This window comes from Hermetia illucens, chromosome 4 (genome assembly GCF_905115235.1).
Source record: "Hermetia illucens chromosome 4, iHerIll2.2.curated.20191125, whole genome shotgun sequence".
In the NCBI taxonomy this organism is placed as follows: Eukaryota; Metazoa; Arthropoda; class Insecta; order Diptera; family Stratiomyidae; genus Hermetia; species Hermetia illucens.
In genome coordinates, this window is record NC_051852.1 from 38,869,048 (window position 1) to 38,894,747 (window position 25,700).

General features: G+C 43.5%; 1 protein-coding gene and 1 long non-coding RNA gene across 4 annotated transcripts; one reads left to right on the forward strand and one right to left on the reverse strand.

Annotated features, from left to right (window-relative positions):
• Window positions 1-6,115: 6,115 nt before the first annotated feature.
• On the reverse strand, window positions 6,116-7,054 carry LOC119654944. The gene is made up of 3 exons (XR_005249865.1): window positions 6,914-7,054; window positions 6,424-6,857; window positions 6,116-6,323 (listed from the first exon to the last, which is right to left on the reverse strand). It is a non-coding gene; the product is annotated as an uncharacterized LOC119654944 (long non-coding RNA).
• Window positions 6,741-25,378, forward strand: LOC119654943 (DNA ligase 1). 3 transcript variants are annotated; one of them, XM_038060599.1, is made up of 6 exons: window positions 6,741-6,869; window positions 22,223-23,947; window positions 24,010-24,175; window positions 24,257-24,445; window positions 24,510-24,933; window positions 24,998-25,378. In XM_038060599.1, exons 1-6 carry the CDS (start codon window positions 6,830-6,832, stop codon window positions 25,259-25,261), a joined length of 2,808 nt encoding a protein of 935 aa, XP_037916527.1. In that variant the 5' UTR covers window positions 6,741-6,829; the 3' UTR covers window positions 25,262-25,378. The 3 variants fall into 3 exon arrangements, with proteins under 3 accessions (XP_037916527.1, XP_037916529.1, XP_037916530.1); XM_038060601.1 differs by lacking the exon at window positions 6,741-6,869 and adding an exon at window positions 7,667-7,797; XM_038060602.1 differs by lacking the exon at window positions 6,741-6,869 and adding an exon at window positions 7,808-7,962.
• Window positions 25,379-25,700: the final 322 nt, after the last annotated feature.

The window sequence follows — 25,700 nt, forward strand, 5'->3', positions numbered from 1 at the left end:
GAAGAAGTGAAGTAATTGACCTAACAATCTGCACTTCAAAGTTGTTAGAGTTGATTAGAAACTAGCGAGCGCTAGATGAAGTCTCACTCTCAGATCACCGTTACTTAGAATTTAGTCTAACTATTGCAGGCGAACAGCCTGTAATACAAAGACGGAATCCTAGGAAAACGGATTGGACGAAGTTCAGTGAACTTCTTGTCGACAAAGTTGAGCTCCCTAGGCGACTAAGGACTCTTTTGGCGATAGAAGATCAATTGAAAACTCTGAATCGCACACTTTTAGTGTGCTTTGAAGAGGCTTGTCCTATTTCCCGAGGCCAACGTGGTAAATCGGTTCCATGGTGGAACCGAAAACTGCAGAGACTCAGGAAATCAACCAGACGATTTCCAAATCGTGCTTGCAAAAGCAATAAAGACTGGCTAAACTTCTGCAACTCACAACATGAATATGAGGCTCGTAAGAAGTTCGAAACGAGACTCTTTTAGAGCATACTGTGAGGAACTGGAAGGTGAAAGGGGGATCTCCAGGTAATGCAGAGTCCTTAATAAGGATGAATCGGACAAGTTGGACTTTCTTAAAAAACCGGATGATACTTTCACGAACTCCAGAGTTGAGTTTATACAGTACACCACCACGGGAGACCAGGTCTCAGAAGTGGGAAGAAGTGAATTAGCGGTTTCTGAAAACCCTTCAACACGAAGGTGTTACAAGGAGAATTGAGACACTGTGAGAGCGGTTGTTACCAATGAAAAGACGGGAGCTGCTATACTATCATTTGAACACTTCAAAGCACCTGGCATTAATAGCATCTACCCATTGATGCAAAAGGAGGGCATAGAGCACTTAGAGCAACTTCTAAGAAATATTTTTCGAGGATATCTTGCTCTGGGCTACGTGCCTTCCTCTTGGCAGAAGGTGAAGGTAGTCTTCATACCAAAGCCTAGGAAAGATGACTATTCAAATCCAAAGAACTTCAGGCAAATCAGCGTAACATAATTTTCGCTAAAATGTCTGTAGAGACTGGTTGAGGTTGAAAAAAATTCAATGTATTCCGACCTTACGGTGCGGAAAATGGTATCTCTTATAGGAGGCTATCTAGGAAAGAAAAACTTGAAGCTAAACTGTAATCAAACTCAAATCAAATCCGTATTGTTACTCATCCATTTTTATGGGTGAATAGCACTAGCGAGAGATACTCTCACAAACTGGGGGCCATGCTGATGTAAATAGTTTTACGAGTCTACAGGGGTCAGTCGGCGTGTGTACCACAAATGACCGAAATTATCCTGGGACCATATCATAATTATAATGCAAAACCAAAAAAAAAAACAATGACGGCAACAAAAAGCAATAATGCCTGCAAGTGAAATATTGAAACACGCATATAAGGGCAAAAAAATCAAACTCTAAACACCGAAGGCAATGAAGCTACCATTCTCCCACGCGTAGCTTAGGGTGAGACAAAGTCTCAACGGTGGGAAAACTAACCCTAACGGAAAAGAAGGTTTCTGGAATTCAAAGATGAAAGCAAGAGAGAACTTTGTCCAACGACTAATAGGACTGGATAAAGATCCTGAATTCCTTAAGACTGAAGGAAGTGAGACTCAAATTGTAAGGATGCAATCGGAAGGGGAAGCCACAGATGCACGAGTCACGTTTCTCATACTCCCTTTAAAAGACCTAGGGGCGAAGATGTCCGGAAGGTAGAACCAGGCGGGTCAATGAAGCCAGGGAAGCGCTCGTAGTCCTAAAGATAGTAGTTGTGTTTAATGATAACCCAGAGTGAAAATTAATTGTGCAGCAAGGTAAGACAGTCTAGAGAGCTATCCTGCCTGAGTTAAAGAGGTGAAAACTATACGTTGAGCCTTAGTTCACGGACAGCACCTCGAGAATCGTAGGAACCAGTAGGCCAAGCGTCAGTTGGAAGTCGTGATATCGCTTATTACACAGTTGGATTGTGCCCGAAAATAAACAAACAAATTAAAATTTCCTTTGAATCAATGAGTTTCTTATTATTCTCCGAATACGTATGTCGGCAGCCACTTGCTGTTTTCTTCTTAATTATGCCTTAATGTACATACCCCTCTATGGTATCAATGAATACAGATTTAAGTGCGCGTTACCTATATCTGCATCTCCTCGTCTTCTGTGCTCATGTGGCTCTTTCCAATGAAGAAACTCTCGTAGGGGCCCAATTTGTTCTGTTTGACTTCTTTGAGCACCGTTGCCTTTCCATTTTATGGTCATGTCCCACAATATGTTGTGCGACTACACAATTGATTTGTGTTTTTCTGTCCCATTCTAGCTCACTTCCTTTAAATGTCCCTTTAGCCAAGTACAGACTAGTCGTTTGATTTACGCTACGTGCCTTCGTGAGACATCCTATGAATGTCGCTTGTTTCCTCATGCTTCTCTTCGCCTTTTTCATTACCTAATTGCGTTTTGAGCGTGTGATCCTACAGCCTCGTTGCGAAATTAAACAATGAAAAAAACACGAAGGAGCAGGAGGAATGAAGCGGCATCTACAGGATGTTCTGCGAAGACTGCCCATGTATATATATAGGACAAACCAAACGACTAATCAGCACCCGGGTTAAAGGACATTTAAAGAAATTTGAACTAGTAAAAGGGTACAGAAAAATACAAATCAATTCTGCAGTCGCATAGCACATTATGGGACATGACCATAAAATGGAGAGGGTGACAATGTTCAAAGAAGCTAAACACAACAAATTGGACCTCTACGAGAGTTTCTTCATGGGAAAATAGCCTCAGGAGCACCGTTTGAATATAGATATGGGTAACGCGCATTTATATCTGTATTCATTGATACCATAGAGGGGATATGTACATTAAAATATAATTAAATCATAGTCCCTTGGTTCCCAACAAGCGGCCAAGAAGAAAAAAGCCTCTTTGCCAAAGAAAGCAGAGCCGAGGAAAGTTCCGGGTAGTTCTTCGATTACGGCTCCAAGTTTGACAAAAGGGGATGAGCCTACAGCTTGTAAACTAGAAGAATGGACAAAGGTGGGCGGCAAAAAGCGGCAGAAGGAGAAGAAAAGGACTCGTCCGGAAATAATAATTATTCCCAAGAAAGGAGATATGTTCTACGCTGATATCCTTCGGAAAGACAAAGCCGATCCGAAGTTGGCAGGCTTGGGCGGCAGTGTAAGTCGTATCAGGTGTACGCAAAAGGGGGATCTGATGCTGGAGCTAAACAAATCTATCGGGAGTCAGGTGGAAACGATGCTACATAAGCAAGTAGACGTGAAAGTTCGAAAGAAACAGATAATAATCCAGTGGAAAGACCTAGACGAGGTCCCATTTCGAAGGGATATCTGTGCTGCGAACAATTCAACCTTAGCAGAAAGCCGCAACATGAGAAGGTGCTAGACGACTTGGTTTTGGACGCTGGAGACCACACCCCCAAAATTATTGCCAGCGATTTCAATGTGTGAGCCTTAGAATGGGGAAGTCTTGCCTGAAAACTTTGCGAAGCTGGACATCGTTCTAGCCAACGTTAGATGCGTGCCTACCTGCCGAGGCAGAAAGCTAGGCTCAATCATCGATCTGACTTACTTCAATATCTCGTTGGTGAGAGGGATGGTCTGGCGGGTGAGTAAACACTACCCCTACAATAACCAGCAGGCCATGGGGAAGCGAAAGCGGCCACGGGGGAAGCGATAGTCGAGTGAGCAACAGAAGCGGAAAAACCAGGATAGCTAGGTGGTCCACTGGAGCTTTCGAAGAAGAGACATTTCTACGGGCTTTAGAAGGAGGTTACGACCCGAAAAGAACGGCGCTGGAGAAAGTGAGCCACATATGTCAACGGGTAACTGAGGCATGCGGTTTTAATATGCCGCGACGCAAGTTCTATCACAATATAAAACCACATTACTGATGGAACAGAGAAATTTCGCTGTTCAGAGCATCGCGTCTGCGAGCGAGGACAATTTGCGAAAGGACCAGAAAGAAGCCAGAACATCAGCAGTCGGAGAAGGAATACCACGATCTTCGAAGTAGCTTTAAGAAGCCAATACGAGAAAGTAAGCGGAATTGATACAAGCAGTTATGCCTTGAGGCAAATCGAATCCGTAGGGCGCTACTTACAAGGTTATAATGAACAAGATTCGTGGACAAAAATCACCCCAAGTGACGTGCCCGCGGCTCTTGTTCAACATAATTGCAATCCTTTTCCCACAGCAGGAAGAAAGTGAACCTCATCCAACAGGACGTCTTCAAAATCATCGGGGTGACCGAGGAGGAATTACGGGAGATCTGTGGACGTATTGGGGACAATAAGGCTCCGAGATTACGAACAAAGCGCTGAAGTTGGCTACTAAAATCAGGCCCGCATGGTTCAAAAGTACATTTGATTCGTGCATGGTCGAAGGATTGTTTCCCGCTCAGTGGAAAAGGCAGAGGTTGGTTCTGCTACGGAAGCCCCAAGAGCCACGTGGCGCACACTCTTCATATAGGTCTATCTGTCTTTTAGACACTATGGGGAAGATGTTGGAGAGGGTGGTATATCATAGGCTGCTTTCGTTCGTCGAGCTAGCGGGTGGTCTATCGGAGCGGCAGTATGGGTTTCGCAGAGCGCGATCCACGATCGATGCCACTTCAACGGTCGTAGACCTGGTCCGGGAGTGATCGGCCGCCGGCAAGTGCCTCTTCCCTGGACGAAACAGTCAGTCAACTACTTATTTTATAAACTTGGGTGGTTAACCCAAAAAAGAGGAGTCCGTGGACTACAAGAGAGGGAGTCGGTTGCTTCCCAAGTGGTCCGATCCTTCATCAAGTGGTTGCGAACTCCGACTCCCAGCATCGCAAGAAATGCTCCGCTAATTAAAACACGATGACATAGTTGCAATCCACGTGTAGAGCTTAACCATTGGAGAAAATGAACCCATTCCTGATGATAAATTTAATAAACACGCAAAGTACAAGGAATCTGACTCAGATAGAGACTGGAAAATTTCGGGATCGTTTACCACATACCATTTCACATATTCATTAACCCAGGCAGTTCTAAATCAATAGGGAGAGGAGCACAAGTTACTTACTTAAGTCAACAGTTCATCAATTGACAATGAATCTTCAAATTGAGGATAAATTGCAACAGGAACATCCTAAGTTATAGGGCTAGATTCGTAGTCACGGCCCTAAGCAGATTCAAACCATCGAGTTAAGTTAAACTTTCACCCCAATAATGATACTTTAGTCAATAAGAGTTAGACTCTCTGTTGCAAGCTAGACAAATTTTTACCCTAAAAGTGGGTCGTCATTAGAGACTTACGAGAGCAATACAATTTGTAAATTTAGTCATAACTTACACGATAAGCGCGAACTGGCGCGTCCCGAATAACAATGCAGTACAAGTTGCAGGAATGACGACAGTTATTTATTTAAAGCTAAATATGACTTTCTTTCTACCACCCTGCTCATACTGCGTATAAGATCATCCCTTCAAATGCCAACGGGATCAATAAGCTTCTTCAGGATCTATTTGCGATCTACAGTCTACCGCATAGTGAAGGCTCCAACAGCTATGCTTTAGCGAATCTTTTTGCAACGATTACTAGTTAAGTTTCACAAGTATCAGTTCCCTATCACCAAGCAAATAGAAAGCAATCGGCTCTATATCAACCAGATTAGAGCAAACAAGATACTTTTAACAATGAATACAGACCTGGCTAGCTGAGAGAACGTCCTTTAGCATTAAAATAAACCATGGGTTGGTGTAGCCCTCTACGTTACTATATCTGCAAGTCAATATTAGCAATCTAGGAGCTGTTAAGTAACATATGTAAATCAGCGAAATAGACCGACACAACTCTGAATAGTGGACACCGAAATGCGAGTCACACGCTCCAGCGAACCTAAGTACCTTAGTACAGTCTTCAATATAGTCAATTTCAGTTTACATATCTCTTTGCACTCTGGTAATCCGAAAAATACGCGTAATCTTCTAAGGAAATCTTGCAGCTCACAAACCTTATCGGCACTTATTACAAAGGCTTCTCTACTTCCCTTTTTAATTCAAATTATTACAATTAAAATGATTTAATTTTCTGCAGCAGTTCATCCAGCTCGATCATCTTTCTCTTCCCAAAGAGACATCGTAGGGAACCAGAACTCAGCCGAATAATCCATAGAACTACATACTTATCACAAGTTTCGACCTTGCATCGTGATAATCGTTCAGACACTTCCTTGTTGTTTTGAAACTTCTAAGATTTTGATCTGCCCTCGTTTATTATATTATTTGCTGTTTATCTACTGCTGGATCCAGAATCTTTCATATACTGCTGCCAAGTGATAATCTGTGAAAAAGGTAGAGAACATTGTTTACAAATAAAAAAGCAGTTTCCTATCAAATGTTTACTTGAAATTTTAAAAATATCTGATGAAAAACGATCAAACCTTAACTTTCCGATGATCAGTGTTGTTTTCGTGTTTTCCCGTCATTTTATTATCTCGAGGTAAATCGATTCGATGCTAAAAACTCACCGTGAGGTTCCCCCAAAATCAATTTTTCCGAAACGTAACCGTCACGACCGTTAAACTGAACACCTTTTCGCGCCACTTAAACTTCCTCTAAATCAACGTCACGCATTCAATTTTCCACTGCATATCCGCCACTGAACTGGGTTCATCCAATTCGCCGCAGTCACTTGAATGGGTATCGGAGCCGAATCTGACAGCGATTTGTTTACGTCCAGCATATGGGTGAACTTTTGCCGGTCCCCAGCGGTGGTGTGAATTTTTCGCTGCTTCGAAAAATCTGCATTTTTTACGCGTCAAAAAACTCGTCAGTGCCAAAAAAACAATGTCAATCGTTGAGCAAGCTGTCGATACTATCAAGAACGGTGAGTAGAACCATTGTATCTTAGAGATTTTTGTGAAAATTTACATTTAATGGCCGACGAGAAAATTTTCCCTGAATGGCAGACGTTCATTTGTCTGCAATGGGATTGCAGACGATGGACGGGACGGGATGGCCCTTTTATTGATCACTTGAGTTGTGCCACCACGTCGCCGTCGTGCGAAAGTATGGGGTTTTCGGGGGGATGGAATTTGGGGATTCTTTGTATCCTGTTTTGCGGGTAATGTGGGTGCTCCTTGTGCTGGACTGCTTCGGACCACTTGGTTGCATCGGCGTTGCGAGAGCTTTTGGAAATCGAATTGTGCCCCGGGCTCCGCGACCATTGAGTGTTCCGTTAGTGCATGGATGCTGCGATGAGAGTAGAATGCAAGATGGTGCACGGCAGATGAAGTGGAAGCACCCCGAAACTGGCCTGCATACCGGTTTTGCCCGTCGACGAACTGAAGATCCCGCGGAATCAGGTCCGCTTCCACTGACTGCGAAACCTTGCGAAAGTGGCCAGACATTAACATTTTCGCCAGTACACACTCGAGAAATTGGTGTTTTGTGTAGCAGTTTATTGGCCCCTGTGTGCACGGACCGGCATCTGCCCCCGGCCTCCATTTAGATATTTTAGACAGAGGAATGTGTGGATGAAGTCATCCACACCCATTTTGCAGCAGTGATACAGAAACGAAAGCGTCGTTGCTCCTCTTGTGTTGAATTCCGTGCGGCGTTGTTGGGCCAGAGATTCGGTTGCGCCGCTCCAGCTGCTTCCCTCATCGTGTGCACATAGTGCGCTTAAGTGTTTCTTGTACTCGCACTCGCCAAGGTTCACAGGAAGCCGTCGTCCGTGAAAACCTCTTGCAGCAGTCGTGGTAGTGGCCGCCGACGTCGTGGTTATTATAATTGCAAGATCCGACAATTTTCGTGTGAGTTTACTTTGTTTCTGCGCTTACCTGATGGTCCCCGGTCCGGTGTAACGTTCAACCCGGCAAATGTGTATTCGTTAATTTGCGTTTCGTTTTTGTGGACATGTGGCTTCGCTGGCTGCAGAATACATTGCCAAGCTCCCTGTATACACAATTTCGCGGAAGGTAGTGTGCTCGGGAAGAACTGATAAAAAAAATCATTGTCATAAAAATAAGCTTGATATGCAAAGTTTTTTCGGCGCTATCTCGAGCCAGCTTGCATACGTTGCCGTGTGGCTGGGTCGCGGTGATTAGCGACTTTTTGGAAGTTTCGCAAGGTCTTGTGAGAATGTGAACCGAATAAATGATGAGATGGAGCCGGAACGCATGTCAATGCCTGTCTTGGTGTAATTTTGTCCGCCTCTTCCCTGACCTAGGCAGTCTAGAATCGCCTTGAAATCTTAGCTCACGAAACGTTTCATAGTGGTGAAATCGCGGCAGAACATGCACCAGGATAAGAGCTGAGGAGTTTAGAGGAAAAATACTAAAGCGATTTTCTCTGGAATTTGCAATTTTCTTTATTTTTTTCAATTAACGCCTACAAGTGAATATCACGAGTACCATTTTTACCTTGGAATTTTGCTGGGAGCTTGCCATGAGCTCCTCAAGTGCATTGAAATCAAAATATAATTAGCGAGCTACGCATTTGAGTAGGAGGTTTGACGAAATTTTGTGTTTCCAATTGAATTAGATGCGAAAAGCATGTTCGTTCCCATTGCCCTGTCATCACTCCATCATTATTATTTTTCTTTAATTAACTGATTAGTGAGGCAGTTGAAAATGTTGCTTTCTTTGTGAAGATGCAGCATTTGTTCTTGATAGTCGTCAACTTCAACAGGAACCATAAAGCGGGCCAATGTCACGCTGCTTTTATTGACAGTTTCTCGTCCAAAAGCATTTCATCGTGAAATGCGAATAAGTGACAAGTTTGTCAGCTCTTCGTCAATTACCCTTCTATAGTCCAGAGTTCGTCTTGGAAACACCTATCCTCAGAAGGAATCAATTTCATTTCTCCAGATTAACCTTTGATTCTTGAATTACATACTCGGCAAATGATGTTTTCATTAGATGGTGACTCTTTGAAGAAACGTCTTTTTCATGTTAAGGGAGAATCCAGCTACTTCTAGCTGGCCAATCAGTGTAAACACTGTTTGCCATATCGTGAATTGTGAATTATGTCCTGTAACGCAACACCAGGTACCTTGAAATGGCTTCTAGTTTTTGGTTCCTTTTTTTATTAATTCACACACTCAGCATGCCTGCGAATTCATTGTCATCAAGTGTGCAACCATTGGTATCTAATGAAGGTCTCCATTTGTAGGGAATTCAAAACTTTCCAGTTTTGAACCGAATTTCGCCAATAATTGGATATTCTTAGCCGATCTTTCTTGATGTGGAAATCTCTCGATAGTGATGTTGCTGCCTTTATATGACCTCGAACTTTTCAGGGCCTAGTCAGGCTTACTAATTTGGTCGAGGTAGTGAAATCAATCAGAAAATTTGAACCTCACTATGTTACCATGCCCTGTTAGCTCTTAAGAATACACTCAAAGAATTCCTTGATTGTCGTACAAGATAAAGGGATAAAAGGCTGCGACTTGTAAATTTCGGCTACCAAAACATCAACCACGCTTTGGATAGGGACTGGGATTTTGGCTATCGAAAATGGCTAATGATTATTTCCTGGAATGCGCTCATCCTTATGGATAAGATACCGTGATCCTTCGGAATCCTCCTTTCTCTAACTCGAGTGCGAATTCAAGGAATGTAAAGATTCCTCTCTTGAACTGAGAACCGGTTTCTGGTAGGAACGTGACTGCAAGATTCAGTTTACAGTTTAAGGAACATCAGGGCTAACTATTAGCGGAGATATCCGATATAGAGGAGGATGCTATCTATGAGTCATTACCCCCAGTTCAGGTGAGGCTTTCGGGAGGTGGCATTTGCATTGTAATGGGTGATTTGAATGAGGTGATGGGTTACGGCAACAGCTTGTTTGGATATATGATGGGAAAGGTATGATCCTAGCGAATGTAACAACAATGGTGAATGGTTTGTAGGTTTCTGCAACTTTCATCGCCTTGTCTTTGGTGGTACGTTGTTTTATAACCGTGAACGCCGTGACTAAAGGAATTCTACCGTTACGCTGATGAGTAAAGCAAATAGCAATGATTTCGATTCTAGTCGTCTAATATCGGGTGAAGTTCCACCTGTTACAGATGATATGGCAACCAACAGTAACATGCGGATACAGACTGTTCCTCCAGGCAGAAATTAAATTATCTTTGCTCTTGACGCGCTCAAATAAAGTAAAACCGCGCCGGTATACCTGCGGAATTTCTCTATGTAGCTTCTACAGCGAAAGCTTACACCGGCGTGAACTCCAAAGCGGGATCTGCCGTCTTGCCGCCAATACGTTTTCTTTTTGTTATCGGTGACAGATATCATGCGGCCTTGGCTAGAAAATGTGGAACGATTCAATGGACTATGCCGTCATTCCTCCAACACCTCGACTGCGCTGATGACATCTGTTCGCTCCCTCATCAAGTCACTAAGACCTTGCCCAAATGGCCTTGGATCTGGAAAAGGGCGCAAAAAAGTTAGAGTGAAAATAAACACCAACAAAACCAAGGTTCTCAGTCTGATTGGTCACCGCATTCCTATTTGCATTAATGAGCGGAAGCGTTGTTTCTGCTGCGCTTGATGGATTCACTGGAAATGCAATATTCTCAGCAGCAATATTAAGTTGAGGTTCCAGCGGGCTTAGACCTGAATGCTTACTAGTCGGTTCTTCTCTTGGTTATAATCAACACAAATGTTTTGTTTTTCAATTTATAAAAGGGAGCAAATGCCACTGCTCCTAGGGCAGAGATAAGCCAACGTCTGATGAGTTGCCTCTGCCCTGGACGATATCGGAAGTGACATAAGTTGAGGCTGTTCGGCGCTAATGCCCTTTCTGTATTTTTATATGGAAGTAGTCCATGGAAAGAACTTGTTCCCTGTTATTTAAAATTTACAAGCTTTGATTAATTCATGTTTGCGTATTATCATACCCTGATGACGTGCCTGACACAAAAACTAATGAAGAACTTCGTCGCCGTGCGGGCCAGATACCCGTGTGTGCTGATGAGAATGCGAAAATGGCAGTGGATAGGTCACATATTAAAGAAGGGCGATGATTGCCCTGAAACTGCGTGGCATAAGACCCTGGAGGAGTGCAAGCTGCTGTAATGTAGTTGCGGTAGATGGGCCTTGCCCCACATAAGGGTTTATCACAATCATATATAGAAGCCTCAAGTTCGTCTGGTTGACCTAAGGGCTTTGATATGCACCTGGCTGCCGGTTAGGATCGCAATATTTTGTCCTCTATATTCCATTTGGAAGTTAAAGCAAACCTATCTATGGCGTATATTTCGCCTATCGCCTATCCTGCTCATTTTACCCATGGTTCGTAGTATGTTTTCTCTGGACCAGTGACGCAGTTTTCAGTACCCATTCTACTCTAGTTTTTGAGTACACTTTGTTATTGTTATTTTCCTTTTTCTTCGTTCTGTCTATTATTGGGGTATCATATAGTATTATTGCATCGAAATCGGTAAAGGAGTTTTGAAAAGTAGGTACACTGTGCCCTCTGTCCCATCTTTTTCCAGTTTGATTTTTCTACCTTGGCTGCAACATTGTATAGTCTGGTTGTATCTGCTGCTGCTTGTTCATAAATAAGTTTTCGTAGCTCGGTAAATGCCCTGTTGAATAGTTTTGTGACCTCTGTTCTCATTGTCTCTGTCAACTAGCACTATTCGAATGTTGTCCTTAGAAATTGCCCTCGCAACTGCTGCAGATGAAGCTTTTGCACGGTGAATGTTTACCTGGGCTATATTTGTGCTGGTAATTAATATCTGTTGTTTGCGGCACCCGGAGATATTTGCCTACCCCGTTGAGGATTCCCCTTTCGTTAACTCTCAGTTCTGTGTTATTAAATCAAAACCCAATTTTTATATCCAATGGCAATGCATGAGCCATTTTTTCCAAAAATGAAAATACAATTCACGTGTGGTCTTGGGTAGCTGACAGGATTTCCTATTGAATTGAAAAATTGCGCTAGATCTCCACTATTTCAATGGTCAGAATGCAAAACTGGATTTTTATTCTATTATTATTATTCTGTTAAGGAAAAGTCGCAATGCGTCCTTAAAGAACTATTGTGCCCCTTTTACTGATTATGATCATAGTATCTCAAGCAGGCCTATAACCGTCAGGAAATTTAGTATGTTCCCTACTTCCAGATCTTTCAGCTTTGCATCTGGTATAAGTGTTCTCTCAGATGCCTCGACCTACTTTGCACAAGTGCCGGACACTGCCCCAGGACGTGTATAGAGGTTTCGTCCTCCTCCTCACAAAACCTGCAAGCAATGTCCGTAGATATCCCTAGCTTCCCTAGGTGATAGTTCAGCCGAAAATGACCAGTGAGAATTCCCACTATGATGCGGAGGTCCTTTTTGGTGAGGTTTAAGCAATCCTTTGTGCGCATGGGGTCTTAATCCCTTATAAGCATCCTGGACTGCTCCATCCCTGATAGGACCGCCCAGTATAGTTCCCTCAATCGTTCCTCTTCATTTCTTAGATTCATAGCCATGAAACCGTTTCCGATTCCACAGAAGGGTTCTGGCCCGTGTAAAGGCGTCGCTGCTCCCTTCTTGACTACTCCGTCCGCTGCCTAGTTGCCTTCCAACCCAGCATGGCCTGGAACCCAAAGTATCCAGACCGTGTTGGACGAGCCGAATGTATTCAGTCTCTCAAGGCATTCCCACACCAGTTTAGAGTTCAACTGGTTGAACCTAAGTGCCTTGACTGCTGCTTAGCTATCGGTGAGAATAACTATGTTATGCCCCCTGTAGTTCCTTTGCAAATTAAAGGGGGCACATTTGTCTATGGCGTATATTTACGCCTGGAAAATGCTATTGTACCTGCCTATTGGCTCAAAGTACATTCTCCTTGCACCAATGACAGCGGCACCCGCTCCCTTTGTTGTGAGGGATCCGTCAGTGTACCAAGTAATCAATTTCTGTTTTAAGCCGTATGTTGCAGCCACGCTCTTCCAGTTTGCCTTGTTACTCCACCGTATTTCAAACTTCTTATCGAAGTGAAACTTCGTTGTCATGTTATCTCTTGGTATCAGTAATTCGGGATACCGCCTAGAAAGGATATCAATCTTCGTTTGATTTAGGCAGCTCCCCGCCTCACTCATACTACCCGCCATCCAGAATATTGCCCTCCTTGCCTGCATCTGTATGTGCAGATGGAGAGGGATTAATCCCAGAAGGACCTCCAGGGATGCCAATGGGCATGTCCTCATTTCCCCACTGATACACAGGCCAGCCTTTGGGGCTTGTGCGTAATTCCCAAATATTTGACCTCTGTTTCTCGTTTCACCTCTATATCATGTAATGTTATATGGCTCTCAGGTGGGTAAGCCTACGCCTCTTAGTGAATGGTACTATGGTGGTTTTGAGAGTAGAATTTGTACCTGTCGGTACTTCTATTTGCCTGCTTTCTAGCACTTTGCCCATCCAGAATGCTAGGGTGTTTCCCACTTCTTTGCGGCTCAGGGCATCTTTTATCTTTGTATGGGATATGTTGTCGAATGCTCCTTCGATATCCAGAAACGCGCACAGTGCAATTTCTTTTGTTCCTATGGCATCCCGTAGTACATCTGTCAGCTGATACAGAGCAGTTTCAGTTGACCGTCCTGCCTGGTAAGTGTGTTGACAGTGATGTAGGGGATTACGTTAGTTCTAATATAGTTGTCTATGACCTTCTCCACCGTTTTGAGTACGAACGATGTTAGGCAAATTGGTTAGTTGGTTTACCCGCTATCGGAATAAAGATCACTTTTGCCCGTCTCCATACCCTTTGTATGTATCCCAGATTAGTGCTGGGAAAATTCCCTCTACTCCGGGAGATTTTAGTGGTTTAAAAATTCCCACTGCCCACCAGCCTAGCTTCTGAGCATATCTTTTTTGCTAGTTTCCAGTTCTTCTTTCTTCCCCTTTTATTCGTTGTTGAGGTGTCAGGCAGAATGTTGCTGCCACCGTGGGGTAGAACCCCGGGAAATGAGTTCTGAGAAGCAGGTGTAGGGTACACCTGTCCTCCTTATTCTCGGTAAATGTCCCATGTTGCTTCTTCAAACAGACAGAGGATATTCCCCCGTCTTTGGCTACAGCCTTGTACAGCCCGGTTGCTTCTGTGATCTGTTCGATCCCTTCATACAATTCCCTGAAGCTGTTCCGTTTCGCTTTCCTGATCGCGTTGCTATACGCAGTCAGTGCATTTTTGTACCTCTGCCAGTCTCCGGTTTGTTTTGCCCGGTTGAAGAGTTTTCGTACCTCTGTTCTCATTCTGGCCAGGTTCTTGTTCTACCATGGTACATCCCTTGATGACTTAACTGTCTTAGTCGGACAGCTGGCCTCACATGCGTCAATGACGACTATGCTGAGGTTTTCCACCACTGTTTCTAGTTCCAGTTCGCTCCTGATGTCACGCCCCCTTGAAGGTGAGCAATGTTGATTTTTATGCTAACGAGAATCGTAAGTAATCTACTACTGTGAAGGGTTAAACCGTGGCTTGAAGACGGTGATTATTTCAAGCATTTCTGTCCGCTGAATGGCCTAACGTTGGGCTTTTTGATTCTCTAAGGTTGGGTTCTTGATCATAAATGCTCCGTGAAATTTATCTTACACAGAATCAGTATGAATTTCATATTACCAAGTGGTGACAGAGTTGATGCCCCTTTGCAGAAGCCACTACTGATCATTAAGCAGACGAATTTTTGCGCAGAGAATATCACTAAGGCGTTGGCATCTGGAAGTCTTATATTGCGAAAGGACTTCACAATAGAAATATGACGTTTGGATAGCGCCGAAGCAAGATAAAACATTACGATGGTCAGTGAAGACAAAAAATCCAAAAATGTACTCCAATGAATTGCTTACATTCATTGTTAGCTAGCAAAAAGGCGCAGTTGCATGCATGTTATCTTTTATGCTTGATCTGTACTTAAATGTTGGTTAATTTGTGATAATCTGTCTGTGAAACACAGTTTTCTCGAAAGCGGTAGGACTTTTTGTCATTGACATAGTAAATTCTCCTGGGATTTCGCTTCCTCATTACAGGAGGGACGCGTATCATCTTGTACAATTCCTATTCTGCGCATATGCCCAGCTAGTGAATTATGGGACGTATGAATGCGTACAATACTTCTGCAAGTCTTCCTAGTTTTCTACTGGATAAACTTACAGTTTGTGTGTTAGCTTCTCATAGGAAAATCGTATTTAGCAGCATTTAGGCTTTGCCACCTGTCATTATGGGAAACTTGTTCCCAGTTTTTGAAAGCAGCCTTAGCCGATGTTGCTGATAATTCAATTGTTCGGTCTCGGAATAGTGGAAATTGAACCTTCTTTTGCTAAGGCATCCAAGATTTCATTTTCCTCTACACCAGTGACAAGGTATCCAATCAGTTTCTACATTCCTGAACGATTTTCGAGGTGATAAAAGGACTACTCAACGCCCTCAGATTGCGATGTGCCTGTCCTTTAATCGCCTGTCAATCACCCAGAGACCGTTCCATATTTTCCCAAGGGAAAAGCCCAATTCTTCTCTTTTAACGCTCTGTGTCCTCCATAGAAGTAGTCTGTGGGCTGCTCTCATTGTAGTGCCTTGGATATATATATCCAAGGGCTATAAAGAGAGTAATGAAATTAGAGCTACGCCGAACCAACTGTCAATTAAATCAACGGCGCGTTGTATATTATTATACACCGTTCCGAGGCATCGATCAACAATTAGCACAGCGACGCCATCAACATAAGTTTGGGTCTATATGTGCAAATTTAGCACTAAAATAGTAGTGAGTCGAGTTGAAGCCTCTACTGAACACAGCGAGCGATGGTGGGCGTCACACGCTCGAACTCCGATACCGAGCGAAATCATGAGAAGTTCAGCGTAGTGTACGCCGTGACAAGAGAGAATTTGCTGTTGCGCTGATCAGGGAAGCTGAAAATCCCGCAGGACGCAGTGATTCCAGAAGTGCATACCGCATTGTGAAAGAGTTCGCATGTGATCGCGAATCTTTCGATGGTCCTGTGAAGGACGTCAATGGTCGACTTCTCGTCCACGATGACGAGCAATTGAAGAGGTGGAAAGAACACTTCATCACTGTTCTTAACAGTATCACATCCGTTGGGCTTGACTGTGTCCACTGGTACAGAAATCTTGGGAATCCGAGACTTTTCCCCGTGGAAGAAGGGAACGATCGTCAAGATCCCAAAGAAGGGGACCTGTTTTGAGTATGACAATTGAAGGGGTATCTGTGTGCTCCCTGCTGTCGCAAAGATAATAGCTAAAATAATTCTGGAACGCATTAAAGAACATCTCGAAAACTTGATCAACAGAGCAGGTTGGTTTCCGCTCTTGCATTAACCACATCAAAACCGTACACTTTAGGTTTAGATTTCGAGTTTAGATATTCAGTGCATCTGCTCTTTGTAGATTTCGAGAAAGCTCTCGATAACGTGAACAGGGAGTGCATCTGCAGTGTTCCACGCAGAAGGGGCATTCCATGATGGCGCAAAATTTCACGCTGTACTGAGGCAAAATCTCGCAGGATTTTGAGGTCCAAAGCGATGTCCGCCAGGGCTGCATCCTGACATCGATATTATTTTTTCCTGTTATCTGTTTGTTTTCTTACTGGTTCACGGACTTTGGCCAAATGGTTCTGGATTTGGAAAGAGAGGCAAGTAGAGATGGACTGAGAATAAGCACGAACAAAATCAAAGTTTTCAGTCAAACGAGTCATCGCACTCTCCCTACTTGCATCAATGGCCAGAGCATCAAATGCGTCAATCAATTTGTATAACTACGAAACGAGGTTTCTATCGATCGTGGCATCAAACTGGATTTTGCATGACGCATTAATAGTGCTAGATCTCGCTTCCTTTCCTGTCTAAAATCTGGAAATGCAGTTATCTGAACAACAAGATCAAGTTGAGACTATTTTGTGTTGCTATATGGAAGTAATATATGGAAATTGAACTCCACTGATACTCAAAAGTTGCAAGCCATCGTCAATACCTGTCTGCGTACGCTGGCTTGACACTCTCTCAAGGGAAGAACTTGTCGGTGCACAGGCCTGGCACCCGTACGCACTGTGATTAAAAGGCGGAAGTGGCAGTGGATAGGTCACACATTAAGGAAGGGCGACAATTGCATTGCGGACTCTGCTATGCAATGGAATACACTCTCCCAAGATGTCCGACGAGTAGGTCGCTCCAAGAACACTTGATGCAGAACAGTAGAGAAAGATCGGATTGGATTTCTCCGAAGTCGTTTCAGGTAACCACCACTGGGTAAATAGTAACAATATATAGTATAGGATCGACCAACATACTCTATAGAAGTGGCGATAGCGCACCTCCTTGGGAACAGCGTTTCATTGCTTCTGTTGTTAGGTAGCGATCGGTACCCTCTGTAGCACAGCAATCTCTGCGTTAGCATAGCATCTTCTTTTTCTTCAGCCTTTGTCCCGTTCACAAGCGGGGTCGGCTCGTCGTGATCGGCTTCGCCATTTGGCTCTATCGAATGCCTGATCTGGGTGCAATCTCGAGGCTTTCAAATCCCCATCCAGCGTATCAAGCCACCGTTGCTTAGGTCTGCCTTTTGGTCGTTTACCATCGACTTCGATGTTCAGACCAATCTTTGCAAGTGAATTCTCGTTTGCACGAATTGCGTGACCATACTATCGAAGACGCCTCTCTCGCAACTTTTCCACGATCGATGCAACCCCATAACGATCGCGGATATCCTCATTTCGGATGTGATCTAAACGTGTGACGCCACTAGTCCAACGTAGCATCTTCGTCTCCATTACCGCAAGACGCCGTTCATTGCCTTTTATGGTCGGCGAACACTCAGAACCATAGAGAGCGACTGGACGGACAACATTGCGGTAAATTTTAGATTTGAGACGTTCGTTGATACGTCGATCACAAAGGACACCAGTTGTGGAACGCCACTTCATCCAGGTTGCGTTAATGCGTGAAGCAATTTCATAACGCAGCTCTCCATTGGCTGATAGCGTTGACCCGAGGTATTTAAATCGCTCAGATCTGGGCAGATCACTGCCGCTGACAGTGATTGTGCCTGTTTCATGGGGATCGGTCGTCAAAAATTCAGTTTTGTTTAAACTCAATCTGAGACCGTGTTGCATGAGGCGATCATTCCATTTTTGAACAAGTTGCTCGAGATCATTTTTGCTATCAGATGCTAGGAAAACATCATCTGCATAAAGCAGTGTGTAGGGCGCTGGACGTTGGATATCCCGTGTGACGGTGTCCATAACAAAGCCAAAGAGGAGTGGTGAGAGGGCACTTCCTTGATGAACTCCAACAGAGACACGAAGCGGTTTTGATACACCCGCCATACTTCGAACTTTACTTTTCGGATCGTGGTAGAGCAATTGAACCCAGCGCACGAGTTCTTCTGGCACGAAGTGTTGTCGTAAAGCATACCAGATGAGTTCGTGTGGTACACGGTCAAACGCTTTCTCTAGATCCAGAAAGGCAATGTAAAGAGGGCGATGCTTCTCACGGTGTTTCTCCATGAGTAACCGCGCAGCGTGTATTGCGTCAGTAGTTCCGCAGTTCTTGACAAATCCGGCTTGATTCACGGTTATTTCAACGATTTCGCGAATACGGTTGTCAAGAATGCGTTCAAAAATCTTCATGGTATGGGAAAGTAACCGGATCGGACGGTAATTTGAAAATTCTGCTGGGCTACCTTTCTTTTTCCATATTGGAACAGTGGTACTTTCTTGCCAGTCAGATGGTGTTCTTCCTTCCTGAATAACCCGGTTAAAGAACTCACTGAGCCACAGTGTTCGGTCCCAGCTCTTCGCTTTCCAGAGCTCAGATGCGATGTCGTCAGGTCCTGTTGCTTTCCCCGATTTCATTTGTTTTATTGCCTCCTCGACTTCAGTTGCGCTGACTAGTGGAACTGCTTCAAATGTCGGCAATGATTGTGGAAGTGGAGGATGAGCCAATTCTTCAGTTGAAATCTGCTCGAAGTATTCTCGCCATCTATCCGTTGCGGCTCGACGGTTGGTAAGCAAAGTACCGTTCTTGTCATTAACACAACAAAAGTGCTCGATATCCTGTGTGCGTTCATCATGGCTTTTAGCAAGTCGATACAGGTCTCTCTCGCCATCCCGAGTGTCCAGTTTATCGTAAAGATTTTTGAAATGGTTCGCTCGGGTGACAGCGACCGCTTTCTTTGCTTCCCGGTTGGCATTCTTATAAATTTGCCAATTAGCAGGCGTTTTATCGTCGAGAAATTTGTGGTAGAGGCGTTTCTTTTCACGGACCTTCATTTCAACATCATCATTCCAAAGCCAAGTATCTCGGTTGATGTACCGCTTACCCGGCTTGGTGACCCCGAGGGTTGCAGAGGCCGCTTTGTGGATTGTGTCTTTCATTTGGTTCCATGATTTTTCCACATTCGTAATGGTTGGCAATCTCGTATGAGTGAGACCGCTTCTTCGTTCTTCTCACCAAATCGCCACCATTTAATGCGCGGCGGGCCAGTGCGTTCCTCACGCCGTTTTATCGGTGGCTTAATTCGTAGGACAGCAATCAACGGCCGATGTTGAGGTGCGATGGTCTCATATGCGTTAGCATAGCATAGATGGACTTAATTAAAATTTCATAAACACCATGCTATCTGGCGGCATTACAGAAATTTTGGAAAGGCGCACAAGAAAGTCCTGGGGGTTTAACGTGAGTACCTGCCGTGTAGGCATAATCCCACGGTCCTCTTCAAACACGGATTGATTTTGGGACCACAATCAGAGCCCCGCCATGCAAGCACAGCGGTCCTGGTTTATACTGAGTGCAGGCTCAGCATTCATACCAGTGGATGCGAGGCCTATCTAACACCTCTGCCGCAACTAAGGGGTACGGCGCCCAAGTTGTACAGCGCAACTCCATGCTTGAGCTCCACAGAGCTCTGCCCGCGATGTAGACATAACCACAACCACCATGAAACTCCCACTAGGGGGCCAACCGCAAATAACCGGGCCAAGAAGACATCCTCCAGAAATTCTCCTGGGGCATATGCTCTCAGAGGGCCGTCCCGGTTCCCATGGTACCAGATCCGGTGAGGCTTCGTGGCCGAAGCCACTTCAGATGAGTCCCTTGCAGACTCGGGTCTGATCGCACTTCTCGAGTACGTGGGGACGGAACTGGAAAGGCGCACAGTCCAACCCCCCTTAATGTCCACGAAAACCCCAGTACTCGCGTTTCAGAGTTGCGTCCTCTATCTTTGGAACTAAAGAGTGAAGACCAAACTCACACGACTTTCCACGCTGGTAACCGACCTTTGCGTCTTCTCATGAATGTGACGCTCAATCAGTCTCTCCAGATATTTAAGCAAAAATGATGATTTGTATGAACTTCTTTGAAAAAGTATCATTGGATAGATGCCATTCATGCCAGCTGCTTTGAAGTATTCAAAGGATAGTATAGTGAATCTCGCCTATTCATGGGTAACAAGAGCCCTCGCAATGTTTCAATTCCCCCTGCGACCCTTTTGTGCGCGCCAATTCTCTCCCTCTCACTTCTGCTACCTGTTTTTCCGTGTGGTGTACTTCCAAGAGAATCTGTATAGGCTTAACTTTGGAGCTCGTGAAAATTTCCATCTGGTTTTCTAAGAGAGTCCAACTTGCACGACTCTTCCTTTTTATGGAGTCTGCGCATCCTGGAGGTCTGCCTCTTCCTTCTAGTTTCTCACAGTGGGCTTTAAAGCAGTCTCGCTTCCAATGTTTTACGAGGCTCTTATATTCACGCTGTGAGTTCCATTCTCATTGTTTTTACAATGACGATTCAGAAGTTATATGGTTGATTTCCTGAATCTTTGCCGCTCTCGGTTTCACCATGGAACCATTTTATCGCTTTGACTTCGGGAAATTGTAAGTTGACGGCAAGTAGGTTCTGGGAGCAGAATTGTTTCAACAATTTTGAGATTAGGACGCAGGCTTCCGGTCTCGAGGATATCTCATCCTAGTCCCTTTTACTGATCCAATACGACAGATTTTGTTCAAACGAACCCATGGTTCTTGTATCAGAAGTATATAAGGATAGTTCTGCAACTTTGCAATCCTTACTGTCAGTAGATAGGAAGAGGCTTTGGCATGCTGCTGCAGGTTAATTTCACTAAGCTTTATGTTTGTAGGTATAAGTGTTCATCTAATGTGAAAACCAACGCTAACTGAAGATTCTGCTGCATTCAATGTAGATCTCACCGGGGTCACTAGCTTGTTTTCTCCTTCCGCTGAAAATCCCGCTTTCTTGCGGACGATTTCTCAGGATATCGCCACACTTTCTGGTGTAGCAACCCTCACGTCCTCATTCCAGAGAAAATTCGCCTTCTTTCGCTTCCGTTGTCGTCAGCTAACAGCCCTTCCAGATTCACGTTGTCCGGGCTGCATGGATCTGTTTCCATATAGCGGTATTAGACCTGGAGCGTCCACATCACGAGTTTCCCTTTCTTCCGCTTTTCCTAATAGACGCGGAGAAGAAGGTTCTAGCAGGTAAGCCTGTAATGCGCCCTTCTTTTCGGCTGAATTTTCGTTTTGACGAGCTTTCCTCTCCCGTTCGGAAGAATTAGACACAGAACAGTATCATCCACAGGCCGGTCATAATCAGATTTCCAGTTTCTCTCGTCAAGCCGATTGATGTACTCTCCTTTCTAGCTGACCGCACCGTAGGCACTGCGTGCAGGCTTTAGCATGTCTTGTACAAATTTCTCCGTGGGGGGAATATGAATATGCCGAGCCCGAGTCCGTGCATCGGCCGCAATCGATTATTCAGTCGGGGGTGGATTCGAAATCTGTGACTCCTTACTACTTGGATAGTTACAATTCATCGCTTCTATCTTCATTAGTTTTGGACATCCTTAGGGTGGTAGTAAACTACTACAGGCTCGCCCATCCCGACAAGGTGGTGTCCGAGAAGGCTTTGGGAGCTACACTTGATTCGTCACCTTCTCATAACGTTTTCAAGAATACAGGACAAACCCCAAATTTGCAATCAGAAACTGTCTGCAATGTTAACTCAGAATACTATGTATATTTGTTAACATTGATATCGCACCTTAGGACACAGGCATACCGCTGTAGTGCGAAGTAGTCATGTGTGTATTCCGAATATAATTCTGATGAGAAGTCTGCCTACATTTTTTTTGTAATAATGGCTTTGCACCATCCATTGAAGAGATTTAATTTATTTTTGCTATTACAACTGAAATTAGATTTCATCTTTCATTCTTCTTTTTCTCGCAGAGGAAAGAATTAAAGGAATATCTACATCACATGATGATGTGATTAAAGTAGTTACAAAGGAAATGCCAGTGGAAATGGACATCGACACTATGGAAACAACCAAGGCTGAGAAACAGACGAACGGCTCTGCATCTGCACTTAAGGATATTGTCGATGATAAAAAGGGCGCGAAAAACGATTCTGAAAGTGCGAAAAAGCCTGCCGAGGTAGTCGCAGAGCCAGAAGTCGAACAGATGGACGTAGATATTCCAACAAATGGAAATGGGAACGGCGTTAAAGAAGAGGAAGAAACAGAAACAGTTGAAGATAGTAAAAAAGAGACTGACGATATTAGTGGAGAGGGTAAGACTGGAACGGTAGCTGAAGCTGATAAGAAAAGCGATACTAAAGATGATACTGACGAGAAGAAAGACGAAGTAAAGAAAACTGAGGATAAATTAGAGTCAAGTGGAGATAAGAAGGAAGAGGTTAAGCCTGAAGCGACTGCAAGCGAGGTTGATGTCAAAAAAACTGAAGGAGAGACTGAAAAATCAAGTGATGACGTGGAAATGTCCGAAGCTAAAGAAGAAGAAAAAGTGGAAGCCGCTAGTGCGGATGACGTGAAAAGTGAGGTTGGAAAGGATCCGGTTGAGGAGGAAACAAAAGAAGATGTTGAAAAAGAAAACAATGCAGAGACCACTTCGAAAAGTGAGAAGGACGCGGAAGATGTAGAGATGAATGATAGCGAAAGCACGAAAGATTTTAAAGACAAAGACAAGGAAACATCGGATGGAAATAAAGAAAATTCAATTAATAGCGTAGAAAACAATAAAAACGATGAAGCCAAGGTGAAAATAAACAGTAATGACATTAAAGAAACTAGTGATATCGAAAAACCTGTTGAAAATAAGGAAAATACTGAAGAATCTTCAGATAATAAGGTCCCGTCGGAAAATTTGGAAGAGAAAGGTCAAGAGAAAATCGATGAAAAAACAAAATCGACTGAAGATGAGGAAATGAATGGTGTAAAGGAAACTGAGCAAAAAGATAGTGATGAACAGAAAGATGCGACGGATTCCGTAATTCCAGCAGATAAGTGTGCTACTTCAAATTCAGAAGAACATAAAGAAAAACCGAGTGAAAAAGAAGAACCCAAGGAAGTTCCTAATTCCGAAGAAGCATCAAAAGAAGTGAAAGTAGTTGACGAGGCAAATGAAAATGAGAAACACATCGAAATTCCCCAAAAGGAAGATACAAGTAAAACGACTGCAAATGGCTCAATTGAAAACTCAGTCGAAGAGAAAATTCCAGATGACAAAGGCGAAAATTGCACGAGTGAAGAAAAGAAATGTGATAAGGAAAAAGGTAAAACCGAAGAGCTTAAAAATGATGTTACAATCAATAAAGACGAAGAAATGGTTGATCCGACTCCAGAAAGTAGTAACGAAGTCAAGGAAGACACAACATCCGCAACTAATGACGATCAAGAGCAACCTTCAGAAGGTGATCAAGAAATGGCTGAAGCGAAACCAGACGACGAAGTTCCGGCAAAAGACGAACAAATTACAGATGAAGATCCAGTGAGTCAAACAATGTATGTAGACGAGAACACACACTTTGATAGTGGTAAAATCGTGGAACTGTCCCGGATGTCATGGAGTAGTACTAGGGAGAAGCAGCAGTATGTGAGAGGATGCCTATGGTCGCCAGACGGTACATGCATTTTGACGGCCGTTAATCTGGATGGTAAGGACAGAATGTTGAGAGTGTTCCGATAGACAAGTTTTAAATTAAATTTGATATTCCAGGAATGCATGTTATCAATCTTGCAACTGAATTGTACTCTAAGGAGTCCGTTTCGTTTGATCGCCCTTTGGATCAGTTGGAATCCGTCATTCATGTGAAAGAAGGTGGAACTGTTTATGATTACAGCTGGTATCCGTTTATGAACAGCACGATGCCGGAGACTTGTTGGTTAGTTGGTTCACTCCAAATTTTCTTTTTTGCTATGTTTAAGGGTAAACAAAAAGGGATTTAAATGCGATTCTTTAATAGTTGGATTTCGTCACGACAACACTGCCCTATTCAACTTTGGGATGGTTTTACTGGGGATTTGCGGGGTTCCTATCGCGGTTACGATAATGTCGACGAAGTAGAAGCTGCTTTTTCTGTCACGTTCACTTCCGATGCAGAGAAAATTATTGGCGGTTATAAGAAGACATTGAAGATATTTGATACTAAATCGTAAGTTATTGTTTCTTCTGTTAAAATTTGAACAACTTTGTCAATCATGAAATTTTGATTTCAGTCCTGGACGCGAATACTCAGTCATTCCAATCAAACAACCGTGTTCCTGTTTTGCTGTCTCCGAAACACAAAGCAATATAATTGCCACCGGCTCTTGGAATAGCGCCATAAACTTATATGACTTACGTACTCCTAAACTTGGTTCTCTAGTAACACTGGAAGAACATTCCGGTGGTGTTACATTCCTAAAATTTACAGCAAACGGTGACTCATTGTTTAGTGGCGCTCGAAAGGACAACAAACTGCTCGAATGGGATATGAGAAACTTTTCAAAACCAATTCGTCGACTTCAGCGCACTGTCAAAACAAATCAACGTATCTATTTTGATCTGTCGCCAGGTGAGAAGTGGTTAGTGAGTGGTGATACGGATGGATTGGTGCGAATTTGGGATCTTAAATCGGAGAGCGATACCGAGGACTTTACGGTAAGTTCGTCTGTATTTCATATCATGCGGACTGAAATTCTTATATTTGCTCCTGAAATTATAGTTTGGTTTGCACGAAGACTGTTGTAATGGTGTGAGCTTCCATCCGTCACGGCCAATGTTGGCTACATGTTCGGGTCAGTATCATTTCCCGAAAGATGCCGATGGCTGCGAGCCTAATAAACAAGAACAAATCTACGAGAATTCATTAGTTTTCTGGTGGATCGGCAAATCTTCAGATGGTAATGAGGAGGGGACTGTCGAAAATCCGGTTCCGTCAAAGGAGAAGGGTGGAGAGGCGGATACGGATGAAAAGATGGAAGCGTAATTTATTTATATTATTCCGTGGTGTTTAATTTTAAGAAAAAGAAGAAATATCTAAATTGCTAATTTGTATTTTGAATCGTAACGATTTCAAATACAATTTGCAGGTAAATGTCGAAAAGTGTGTGTTTCTCTTTTTATTGAACGGTTTAATTTGGTTTTCAGCAAAGAATGAAATTACGAAATCTCCGAGCGTTTAGATGGTAACGAGTGTTTGCTTCCGGGTGCTATTTTATATAATAACACAGTACACACGGTGATTTGGGACAAGTCAATGTTAGTGGTGAGATATCTAAAATTTAGGAAGCACTATTGGCAGGAATTATTTCCATACATTATTTCATAGGAATTTCTTAATTAAAAGTTTTAAATTTTGAAGAAGTGACGAGTGTGACATCTCTTCTATGGACGGAATTACGTTTATATAATATTTGGCTGCCAAT